This window comes from Mizuhopecten yessoensis, unplaced genomic scaffold (genome assembly GCF_002113885.1).
Source record: "Mizuhopecten yessoensis strain PY_sf001 unplaced genomic scaffold, ASM211388v2 scaffold11101, whole genome shotgun sequence".
Lineage (NCBI taxonomy): Eukaryota > Metazoa > Mollusca > Bivalvia > Pectinida > Pectinidae > Mizuhopecten > Mizuhopecten yessoensis.
Window position 1 is genome coordinate 2,117,130 of NW_018408880.1, and position 12,838 is coordinate 2,129,967.

General features: G+C 35.6%; 1 protein-coding gene across 1 annotated transcript in view; it reads right to left on the bottom strand.

The window, feature by feature from the left end:
- LOC110465743 (cAMP-responsive element-binding protein-like 2) overlaps window positions 1-9,339 on the bottom strand; it is a 66,803-nt gene extending 57,464 nt beyond the window's left edge. Inside the window, exon 1 of the mRNA XM_021521773.1 lies at window positions 9,274-9,339. Within this exon, the coding sequence (XP_021377448.1) occupies window positions 9,274-9,321 (48 nt within the window). The 5' untranslated portion in view covers window positions 9,322-9,339. The remainder of the gene's footprint in view (window positions 1-9,273) is intronic.
- Window positions 9,340-12,838: the final 3,499 nt, after the last annotated feature.

Here is a 12,838-nt window from a genome sequence, read left to right on the forward strand (position 1 = left end):
AGAGAGAAAGATGATCACATTCAGTCAAACCTGTTGCATTTGCTGATATAATTTTGGACAGATTTTGCAATTGAGGTATTTACATTAATGCTGAATTTAGGATCGCCATATAGGAGCAAGTCTAAAGTTAAATCATCACGAACAGGTTGAAGCTCTCTTATTAATAGATTACGATGCTGGGTGTATAAGGGACAGACACAAAGGAAGTGATAAGAGTCTTCACATGGATTACCGCATGCACATTCAGCTGTATTTGATAAATTTGCTCTAAATATGTCATAGTTAAGGGAGCTCGCACGATTTCTCAAACGGCAATGAAGTATACCATTACATTACTTATTTTGATGACATATTCAGGGGTGCAGAGAACGTTAGTGCCTCCTGGAGTATAGAGGAGGATGACGAAATGAGCTGAGTTGATTGGGCCTGCCTTTTTGTGATATCGGAGTAATGCTTTTATTAAAGATACTCAACGGAATCGGTTTTTTGTTTGTGTTTTACGTCCTATTATCAGCTATGATCATTTAAGGACGTGCCAGGTTTTGGTGGAGGAGCAAAGCCGGAGTTCCCGGGGATAAACCACCGACCTACGGCCAGTACCTGGCGACTGCCCCACTTATCAAAGGCATCACGCGGCGGTGAAACGATGACAATGACGCGCTTTGATCTCGGAGTAACTCTTTGGAATTCTTCGAAGCACTAATAACTCTGTACGGATTGTGATTGTTTAGTTTTTTTAAGTTGAAATCAAATGTTTTAATCTAAACGTGAGTCTTCGATTTTTTCATGACGTATCCCAAAAGTACAGAATAGATATATGTGACCTCTGGACCAGAACCATTGGATTTCAAAGATGATCTGCACGTCACAGTTGAACGATTGGATTTTTTTTCAAGACAGAACCATATCAGGCTGATGATACAAGATGACTAATCTTAAAATCATTACGGAACACTGCATTCCTGTGATTCCGGATTCAAAGATAAAAATGAATTAATCGCACGGCAGCTTAACGGTAAAGTTGTCAGGCTTTGATATCGGAGTACGATACGTGTGTAATTCATTTTAATCTTTAATCAAAGCATTATTTTGATATATAAGGTATGCATAACTCCGACAGTTTCCTGACTAGTCAACTCGCATCCGTGACAAGGTCTTGCATACAGCAGCTTCGATTCTGACACGAGAAAATACAAGATGGCGAGAAGCTATGTATATCGAATGCGTGACCTTTGGATGTTGAACATGCACTGTATCGTAAGTTTACGTTTTGTTACAAATATATATCAACTACATTAGTTTATTACTTGACGCCCTCCGCGTGTCTGTACGTTTACACTGCAGTATCAGTAGAAACTATTAGCATACCGGGTTACTTTTGCCGCAGTTGAACTTCCACCCTTCATTATGGGGGCTTATTTATCACGACAGCAAAAATACGTGCACCACACACTATACGATACCTGGTAATCACAGGGACCTTAGAATTTGTTACAGCTATATTTGGACCTAAACTAATTAATTAAGATGTTACATGTTTTAGGTTTTTAGAACGAGTTTCTGTAAAAATAAATGCCACCCACAATGCTTATATATATATATACGTATATATAATCATTTGGGTGGCATTTTTACCGAAAGTCGATAACCCCTATAACATGTAATATTACTCTGTACACCGTAGTTTAGGTCCAAATATAGCCGTAACAAATATTAATTCTCATGACCCTTTGCTGCTTATAACATATGTGACATATATTAACACTGCGCAAAAATGGATTCTCTGACGAAGGACAAAATATACAGTATACATGGACGTCTTATATCATCTAATTATAACAATATAACTTGCATACTCGATACTCCAGTGTTACGCTCACTTCAAGTTCGCTCCTGTGCAGAGAGCGGAAGTGAGCGTCAAAGATGCGTCATTTGGGGATGATGTCAAACTACATTTCCCAATAATATATATAACAGTTAGTATTGTTACGGAGCGTGGCCGCTTGTATCATCTTCAAATATAAAAGTTCCTCGTGAAAATGGGACCTTTCATCCTTTTTAGGGGGAATCTCGGGAATCTCAGAGGGTTAAAAAAATATCTCAATCTCTAAACTGAATAAATACAGCTGTACATTAATAGCCGTAGGTATTTTTTATTAACATCTGCTTTTAATGAGATTGGTCAATCCCAAAAAGAGCGGACTGATCATTTCCCTCCCCCCTCCACCCAATCAACCCACTTGCACACTCTCTCTTTCTCCCTTTTGATGATTCGTGTTCCAACATCCACATAATTAATGGAAATATTGATATATTTACAAAGACAGTTAGATTAGTAATAAATGCTCTTATTTATATAGTGAACCGTCGTTTTAATTATATAAAAGTTGGTAATATGAAAGAAAACGTATTTATTTTATATCCTTGATATTCAAATATCGAATTCTTGATTTAAAAAGTCCAAATCAAACTCTTGATATATACGTGTGTGTATATCACACATGTGTAACTTCCGGTTGTCACGCGCCAATGATTCGTGCTGCTTGTCGCTGTTTTCACGGAGGGATTCACAGAAAAACTCTCTCCCTAACCGGAAGTATGGAGAACCTGTCCAATGGGAGTATCAGTACACACTCCGTCGATTTGTCCGGTAAAGAGTTATATAAAGTCTTGTGACACTAATGTGAGTACTAATTTTATGTTAGAGTCACAACATTTGGTTAAAATAGCTGATCTGTACCCTTGGCTTCGTTTCAAGTTGGGAATTAGCTACATACGCATCGAACTATTGCACGTGGCCCGGAACTGATGAACTTGAGGGTTCGGTTGACAGGATAGGATCCGGAAAGTGCCCTCTCCTACTTTTAGGATTATTTATAATAAATCGTGTAAAGTGGGTGTCAACCGAGACATAATGTCTCGCTAAATATTTGAAAAATTTTCAGTTAAAATATTTCTCTCATTTTTAAACATAAAACTTTATTACAAGCTACAACATTTTAAAGTCGGCTACTTATTCCGGGCACTATTTTCCAAATAACGGATTTCACGATGAACATTGATTTGATAATTTATTCGCTGAAAAAAACGACCGTTCTTCCACTTACGAAAAATATTTAAAATAACATGTAACATTAAAATAAACTTTAAATATGTCCATTGTTATTTATTTCGTGATATATAATTAAAGTTATTTATAGCTCAGAAAACGAAGACCTTTCTAATTGTGAAAAGGACTTCATGGTTTTCAAACCGATCTGGCAAATTTTCCGTCTTAACGAACAATTCTTATCTAATTTATTAATTACTGTTATTTATAATAGGTCTTAATAATTTAAATTTTAATTTAAAACTGATTTTCGTAATAAATTTGTATGCCCATAATACGAATAGGTTATTCTAAAAAGGACACGATACTTATTCCCGCCTTATATACTTCGATCTACAAAGTATTTAAGTTGTTCTGTTGAAAATGGTCTATTAAACAAAGACCTTTGGCTAATATATTTGAAATGGGAGTGATGTGATACATGTAACCTATAGGGAATTTAAGCATTACTAATATTTCTTACTGTATTGATCCATAATGGTCAACTCGATATACCAACAAAATGATAAGCAAAGACGATAGTGTGTTTTTATTTGGTTGACTTCTTAGCTACAGCGAAGACCATAATTATGAAGACGGGCACATAAACGAAAAGAAAAGAGTAGAAAAGTAATAAAGGTAGCAGTGTACAATAGCGTACATGGGTGATATGTTTATACAATGAATAACCCCTGTAATATAACATGTATCAAAATTTAAAAAACCATGAGATCCCAGAGGGATCTTGGCGCCCACCATTGTACCAACTTCATTAGATCTTTGTCAGTTCGATCGTTTCTCTTCTTTCCTCTAATCTGTTTGATCAAGTCATGTTAACAGTAAATGCACCTTGAGGTAACTTTTGATCTAAACTTAATACTGATGTGTATGAAAGCCAACCTTCAAAGTGAGTTTGTCATTTCACATATTTACTAGTACAATACCTAATGTTAAAGAAATAGAATCTATCATTGCAATATGAGAAAGATCTGTTTAGTTCTTCCTTTAACCATTTTGTTTTTATCATCAGTCTCAAAATATAACATGGAAAACGAGGGATCAAAGGGAACCTACGTATACATATCAAATTTGAGAAAGATCCCTCTGAGAAATAGTACTAACAAACCTTCAATGTCAAAATAGAAGATGGCTGTCGGTAGGCAATTTTGTTTAACTGATCAGCTTCAAAGTAAACATGAACAATAAAGGATAGTGGGGAACCTGCATTGGCTGGCCCAAAATATTGTTTTGGGGCGAGTAAAGAATTAGAAGTACTGGCCCAAATGACATATTGGTGGCCCAAATAATTTTGGCAAGACATTTTTCCACAGCATTTAACACAATGTTCAAGCACATTTAAATTACATTTAACATGACAATGTTTGTTATATGTAAACAGAATAAAACATTATAATTTTAATTCTTCAACCCTAGTTTTAAAAAACCTGATATGATCCACTCAATTCAGGTCTTCCCAAAAAGAAATACACAAAACTCGTACCTCAAAGAAGACACCCTGGCAGTATTTATATAGAACAACTGAAAAAAAAACCAACACATTTTCTAAATCACAAACAGTTCGATTCAAATCGAAGTAATGACAACTGAAAAATGTACCGCCCCCTTGTTAATGTGGAAGGGACTATAATTTCTTTTATTCATAAATTTTTCAACAGCCTCAACTATTTTTGTTGGGCCAGTGACTACTTCACTTTTGACAACTTTTGGTCGCCCGAGCAAGACTTTAATCGCCATTGGCAAGCGGGAGACTGTCCATTTCAAACACTGCTGCACAACAAGGGGAACCTACATATAAAATTTGAAAAAGATCCCTACCATACTTCCCGAGAAATAGCGATAACAAACTTTCACAATCAAAATCAAAAATGGCTGCCTGTCGACCATGTTGTTTATCCGATCAGTCTCAAAAGTTGTCCGGGACAGCTACGGACCATGGGGAACCTACATATAAAATTTAAGAAAGATTCCTGTGGTACTTCCGGAGAAGTAGCGGTAACAAACCTTCACTATCAAAATCCAAGATGGCTGCCTGTCGGTCATGTTGTTTATCTGATCAGTCTCAAAAGCTGCCCTGCACATCAAGGGGTCAAGAGAAACCTACATATAAAATTTGAGAAAGATCCCTCTAGTACTTCTTGAGAAATACCGATAACAAACCTTCACTATCAAACTCCAAGATGGCTGCCTGTCGACCATGTTGTTTATCCGATCAGTCTCAAAAGTTGCCCTGCACAGCTAGGGACCGAGGGGAACCTACATATAAAATTTAAGAAAGATCCCTATGGTACTTCCGGAGAAATAGCGTTTACAAACCTTCACTATCAAAATCCAAGATGGCTCCCTGTCGGCCATGTTGTTGATCCGATCAGTCTTTAAAGTTGCCTTGCACATCTAAGGACCAAGGGGAACTAACATATACAATTCAAGAAAGATTCCTCTGTTACTTCCGGAGAAATAGCGGTAACAAACCTTCACTATCAAAATCCAAGATGGCTGCCTGTCGGCCATGTTGTTTATCTGATCAGTCTCAAAAGTTGCCCTGCACAGCAAGGGGCCAAGAGAAACCTACATATAAAATTTGAGAAAGATCCCTCTAGTACTTCTTGAGAAATAACGATAACAAACTTTCACTATCAAAATCCAAGATGGCTGTCTGTCGGACATGTTGTTTATCCGATCAGTCTCAAAAGTTGCCCTGCACAGCTAAGGACTAAGGGGAACCGACATATAAAATTTGAGAAAGATCCCTCTGATACGTCTTGAGAAATACCGATAACAAGAATTGTTTAAGGACGGACCACGGACGACGGACCACGGACGCAGGGTGATTTGAATAGCCCACCATCAGATGATGGTGGGCTAAAAAAATCAGCACCGAAATTGTCATATACATGATGAAGTGGACTATGTGGGCTTCATAATGTTTAAAAGAAAAAAATCGAATTTGGTTTGAGACTACAGTTTTGGGCATTAGCTAGCTTTTCATGTAGTCTATTTTTGTACTCAGCACATGTGTAAATATTGTGAAAAATCCACCGGAATGACCTATGCTAAAATGTGAGTATTTCTGTTACCAAGTAGGCGAAATTTAATTTCAGAAAGGTTTTAAGAAGAAAAAATTCTACTTGCGGGGTCAAATTTTGGGTTAAAAATCATGTTTTTTGCATATTTTTGATATGGTAACCACGGTGTTCACAAGTCCCAATTCTGGGGAAAACAGTTTTTGAAAAAAATTCAGTCTTCTAAACAAAATACAATCAAAAGGTAGTTTATAAATATATATACATATGTAGGTGTGTTGTGCAGGTTGAATTCACTATCCATGTTTATCTGAGACATGCCCTTTATTTTTTAGGATCAGGCCATTTCTACTGTACTCTGCTACCAAAAGAACAGATACAGATCCTAAGTGTTGTAATGGGGCGGCAGATCAATTTTAGTTTTTTTAATGTCCCGGCCTTAAGTAGAAACACCCGATTCTGCAGTGTCCCACATTAGTCGCCTCTTCGTATAGCCTACAGCGAGATACAACCGGCATACTCTTTCCCGGAAACTACGACAATTCTAACCATGAAAGTTAAAAATCGGCTAGGTGTCCCTCCATGGGCACACATACTTACATTTTACGGACTGAACCCAACCTAATTGCCATGCATGTGATCAGCCATTTACAGTCAAACATTTTATGATTTAATACGCTGATTTCAATCAAACAAATACGAGACAGCGTCTATAATTCCGTCTTTTCGTGTTGCAGAGTTATCTGCTCTTGTGAGCAGGTATTGATTGTTACGTCATTTGTTTGTGAGAGTAACGTCATCAATTTTTGAGAAAACGACGTAATTTTCTCACACCAACTTATGACGTAATAATCAATACCTGCTCACAAGAGAAGATAACTCTGCAATACGCAAAGACGGAACATGCCGTCTATGAAAAGTTAATTTGATACAGTTTCTGTGCAATCAATATAGAAGTATGTACACCCAATTGATCTTTATTATAAGATGATATTTAAGCATTGAACTTAGCGCGCATTATGTTGTTTGCTTGCAAAGCTGTGTCATTCAAATAGATCATAAATACCATACAAAAACAGTTCGATACTTATATTTACGTTTTCTCTGCCTCTTATGTTCTTTTTTGACTTATAATTTATATTTAAAAATTAAAAATGGCCTCCTTATCGACAGTCCACACAATTTCGTTCAATAGTTTGAACAGCGTATTGTCGCGTGCTGATTGGCAAACAAAGTAGTACTTTGAAATTTTAACAAACACTTCAATTTTATTCCACAATTCAGTATCAATACAATTGCGTATGCTATGTCTATAGGGTGATTTAAGTTTATCAATAGAACTCTGAGCTGAAAGTTAGATTTGAAATTGTTTCGATTTTTCCCCCGAACAAATTTCGCGCATGGACAAATACAGTGAACACCGTAAATCCGACCTTGCCCTCCACGAGGGAGTTATTTTTGGAAGTTAATTCGAACTTTTCTCTTTGCTCATTTTGTGAAGAATCCAGGCTAGAATTTATTTGTTGATTGTATGGGAACCTGACAACAGTCGGTAGATTCTATAGTAGCCTCGTTATTTGACATGTCGTCAGAAACTGAGGAACCGTGGATGCGAGACGCGTGAAACTGATAGCGTTTGAATTCGAAGTGAGTGATCTTACGACGGAGCACAGGTTCGTTACAAATGTCTGAAATGTTTATGTGTGCTGTGACTCATATCAGTAGGTCTGTAACATATGTGTCAGTAGGTCTATAGAATGTGTATTTCAGACATTTGTAACGAACCCCTGTTGATCAGTGCAGTGTAACAGACGATATTTCTGATAAATTGCATGAGCGTTAAAATTGGTTCCATTGCCGGCATTGGTGATTTCAACCGATGTGCATTTTGTACGATATTGCAGACCTTGGTCTTGTTTTTGTTGTAATAAAAGTGTTTTTAATTTTATTTTTTGCACATAAATTTACAATGACATTGTCAGATCTCACAATGCCCAGCGATATTTCAGCAGCCGTCATGTTTATTTATATTGGATATTGTAGTTCCGGTCAGTGTTGTATTAATACGCTAAGAATTGTGTCTCGTGTTGCATGGTAATTTAAGTCCCATCAACGACACAGCTTTCAAAGAGGCTATATAGTGACAATGCCATGCAAATGTAAATATACACATGTATACTACAACCAATTCGTTCCCTGTCGATATTCTTACATTTTTACACGTTTTAACCTTTTTTTCCAATTTGCAGTTTTCATTTTTGTCAACGTCTTTTTTGCAGTGTTATTCGGCCCTAAATGATTTGCATTGTCGCTATAGACCATAAGACAAAACACATCCCTCTATGTGGTTCTTCAGATTACCAATACACCATTAATATATAACGGGAAAAACGTTTTTCCAATCGATCGTTTTTGTCCGTTTCATATTTTATATTTAGTCAAAGGAAGAATAAGAATACAAGTGTTCAATGTAGTTAATAAGTTATTTCCATTATTAAGATATCATGAAAAAACGATATCATATAATGAAAGAACAATTTCGGCGCGGAGATGATGAATCGGTTTTGGTAGCTTGCGGGCAAATCAGATGAAAAATACGCGAATGTGATTAATAAAATGAAATATTTAAATGATTGAAAACATTTAAATATGACCTTTAATTTCATTTTTCATGTTAATTATACTTATTTGCTTTTGGCTGAGTGTAACAACCGGATCCTCCGAAATAGGAAATGAAATGCGATTTTGATCACATAGACCGGAAAAAATCGATTACAAAAAGATGTAGGTTTGCCTGAATATGAAGACGAGATATATTGCACGTTCAAAGGGTTTAGATCAATAATCGGTAAAAATGTTCCTTCCCTCCTTTCAATGATCATGCGATAAGCATTTATTCCAGTAGGAATGGGAGATGTTTGATATTTCTACCTAGCCCGAGTTTCCTCTAGTCCTTACAGCAGACGTGAACCAGACATCTTTCTGTCAAAATGTCTACATCTGGTGTCAGGGTCAAAGGATACTCGGGCGAATTTCGACCGAAAAATTACTTAATACATTAAAATAATAAGTTACTTCAGCAAGATATACAGCAATTATTGTTTAAATTATCAAGAGAACAATATTTACGACAAATTAACTTACCTTAGTTAAACAGTGTGGTAACCGTTCTTGGTCTAGATGTCTACACATGATTTCAACACACCAGGATATTATTGTTTATGTGAAGTCTATCTTAGACCATATGTCAGTAACAAGGATCAGGGAAAATACGCATTCTATTATTAGAACATCAACTGGTATTATTCTAGGTAAGCTTTGTGTATAAAAATAGAACATTCTCACCACGATCCGAATATTTACCTGTTTAACTACAGGTAGATAAATAACTACTTCTTTGTATATGGTGTGACGTCAACGGTAAAACGATGTGTCAGCATAGTTTACACAGAAAAATCGTGTCAAATGAAATTACCTGGTGATTAAAATAGAAAATTTGACCTGTATTCTTAAAATACATGAGCTGAATTTTGTCGAGTCATTTTAAAACTTCTTTCAATGATAATTTCAATATTTTCACAAATATATATATATTCATCCACGATTAGTCAGAGAAATTCCATACTGCTAGGACACTTTACTATCAAGAAAAATAATGCCTGGAGGTGTTTTTATTTTAAGATTAAAGCATATTTTTTATTTAATAAAACCGATTTAAAGGAAGATTAATGTGTTTTATCCTCACATAAATAAATATCACAGAGATTTATTTAATCTATAAACACAAATCGCAACGAAGGGACAAAAGGGAAAGTAGAAAAACCAAATCAACAACGATTTTCACAATCAAAATGAAGAAACATTAAGTTGTAAACCACATCATAAAATAAAGTCTATCTTAGACCGTCATCATCCTCGAAAGGGGGGTTACAGCCACTTTCGTTCGTGTAGAGAATGTAAGTGGGACGTCCCCCTGGAATTTCATTGCGAGCTTCATTGCGCTCGCAAAGTCGCTGTTGATAAGCAAACGTATTTTATAAAAGTAACCAGAGATTTTTTCAGGGTGACCTGTCGGTAACATAAAATGTCTCCAGCACACACGCAGGCATACACACATTTGGTGATATTGGCCAGGTGGCATAGGACTTGTAGTTAGCGCCTGATTTAATTGTATATCTGTGTCTTTAAATTCTTCTTTCTACTACTTCTCTGTATTTCACGCTTAATTGCTGATGATACCTCTTTGATGTATTCTTCGTCTTCTTATGCTGATATTGAAATGTGTGTCAACAGAAATTTGGAAAAACTTGACAAATGGTCACGGGACTGGATTACTAAATTTAATCAACAGAAAACTGAAATGTTATTAATATTAATTCGCGAAATATACTTCCTTTACAGATTTGTTTTGGTACTGAGACTCTGAATTGTGTTGAAAGTCATAAACATTTAGGCGTAATATTTAGTGCAGATGCAAAATGGTCTTTACATATTTCCGAAATTCAAAAAACGTGCATGAAAAGGGTATCAGTACTACGAAAGTTTAAATTTTTGTTAAGTAGGAAAACTTTGTTAAGAATATATAAAGTATTTGTGTTGCCTGTGTTGGAATATGCCTGTGAAGTTTGGGATGGTTGTTCTCTGGCAGATCTAACTAAACTTGAACAAGTTCAGCTTGAAGCAGCAAGAATTATTACTGGCCTACCCTCTTTTTCTAGTAAACAATCACTGTATCAAGAATCCCAACTTGAACCTCTATCTGAAAGAAGAAAACTTAAGAAACTTTCCCTAATGTACAAACTCCATAATAAACAAACACCTTCTTATTTAACTAACATTCTTCCTCCTAAAGTATGCGAACGCAATAGCTACAACTTGAGAAATACTGAAAACTACACTGTTCCCAATTTCCACTGTCTAGTTCATTCCAATCCTTTATTCCTTCTACGACTTCTAAGACTATGTAACGATTTACCAAATACTGTCAGAGAGCAGCCACCCGTTAACATTTTTAAATCATCGATTCAGCGTAACCAAGGTTACTTGTTGCCTATTTTTTTTTCATATATGAAATCGAAAACTAAATATTTTACATACAAGATTGCGTCATTCATGTAGTAGTTTAAATTATGATTTGTATAGAGTTAATATTATAGGTGATCCCATGTGTGCTTGTGGAAATCAGTGTGAAAATGCAGTCCATTACTTTTTTGATTGTATGCTGTATATCAGACAAAGACAAATTTTGATTGATGATATCTCACGTTATTGTAATATTTCTCTAAATGTTATTCTGTTCGGTTCTCCAAACTTGTCAGATGAAGACAATGAAAATATCTTCCATATAGTCCAAACCTACATTAAATATAGTAACAAATTTTAAGGTCAGAAGTATTATCCTATCATCTCTCGTTCTTATTCTTCTGAATTTCCCTTTCTTCTCTTTCCCTTCCTTTCTTCTCTGTTCATATATATAATATAAATATATTTGTTGTTGTTGTCATGTAATCAATATAATGAAATGTATTGGAGAGGGCGTTTCTAAGTTGAGATAACTTGTGCCTAATCCTTTTTGATGAATGACAAATAAAATATGTTTAAATCAAAATGTATGTACTGTAAAGCGCTTTATAGTGGCTTATGTTAGCTAGATAGGGCGCTATATCAAATGCTGTATATTATTAACGTGATAAAAGTTTTAAAATTGGTTGTAAACAATCCTCGTCATACAGAAAGCGTGCATGCACATGTACCTATAGTGAGGGATAAAATACACCAATAATGAATACCAGCAAATGTCATCACAATAATTTTAACAACTTATTTCTAATATTCAAATGTTGACATTATAGAGAACACACGATGTAATCTAGCAAGAGGCCGAGATGGCCTGTATCGCTCACCTGCTTCTTTTGTAACATGAAACTGACATAAAGGTAACTTCAGACCAAATTTGGCAACTAGAACACAAGACATTTTGACATCTCTTGAACGCTTCTTAAGATATTGTTTTTTGAAATTTAAAATTTTAATTTTAAAGCTTTTAACCAACGTTGACCTTTGACTCCGGCGATCACAAGTTGACATTTGAACTCATTATTGTAATAAAGAAAAAGATTCGCACTGCTGGTCTACATAGCATACCCAAGTATCATGACTCTAGACCAAATGCTTCTATGGATATCATTGTTAAAAGTTTTTAACATATTTGACCCCTGTGACCTTGAAACTAGGCCAAGGTAATCTTAATGAGTAAACTTTATAGCACTCTATCCCAGGTACCTACTAGCTAAATATCAAGACCCTGGGCCTTATGGAACTTGAGAAGAAGATTGTTAAAGCTTTTAATCCATGTTGATATTTGACCCCCGACTAGCACTTTAAGTTGACCTTTGACCTCATTACTGTATTAATGAAAAAGATTCGCACTGCTGGTCTACTTAACATACCCAATTATCATGACTCTAGTCCAAATGGTTCTAAGGTTATTGTTGTTTGAAGTTTTTAACATATTTGACCCCGTGACATTGAAAGTAATTTTAAATGCATTTTAATGAGGAAACTTGATAGCAGTCCATCCCAGGTAACTACTGGCCAAATATCATGACCATAGGTCCTCCAGTTCTTCAAAAGAAGTCGTTCAAAAGAAAAAGTTGACTGACGCCAGACGCTGCAGTACGGCAAAGCTCACCTGGTCCTAAAAATAGAC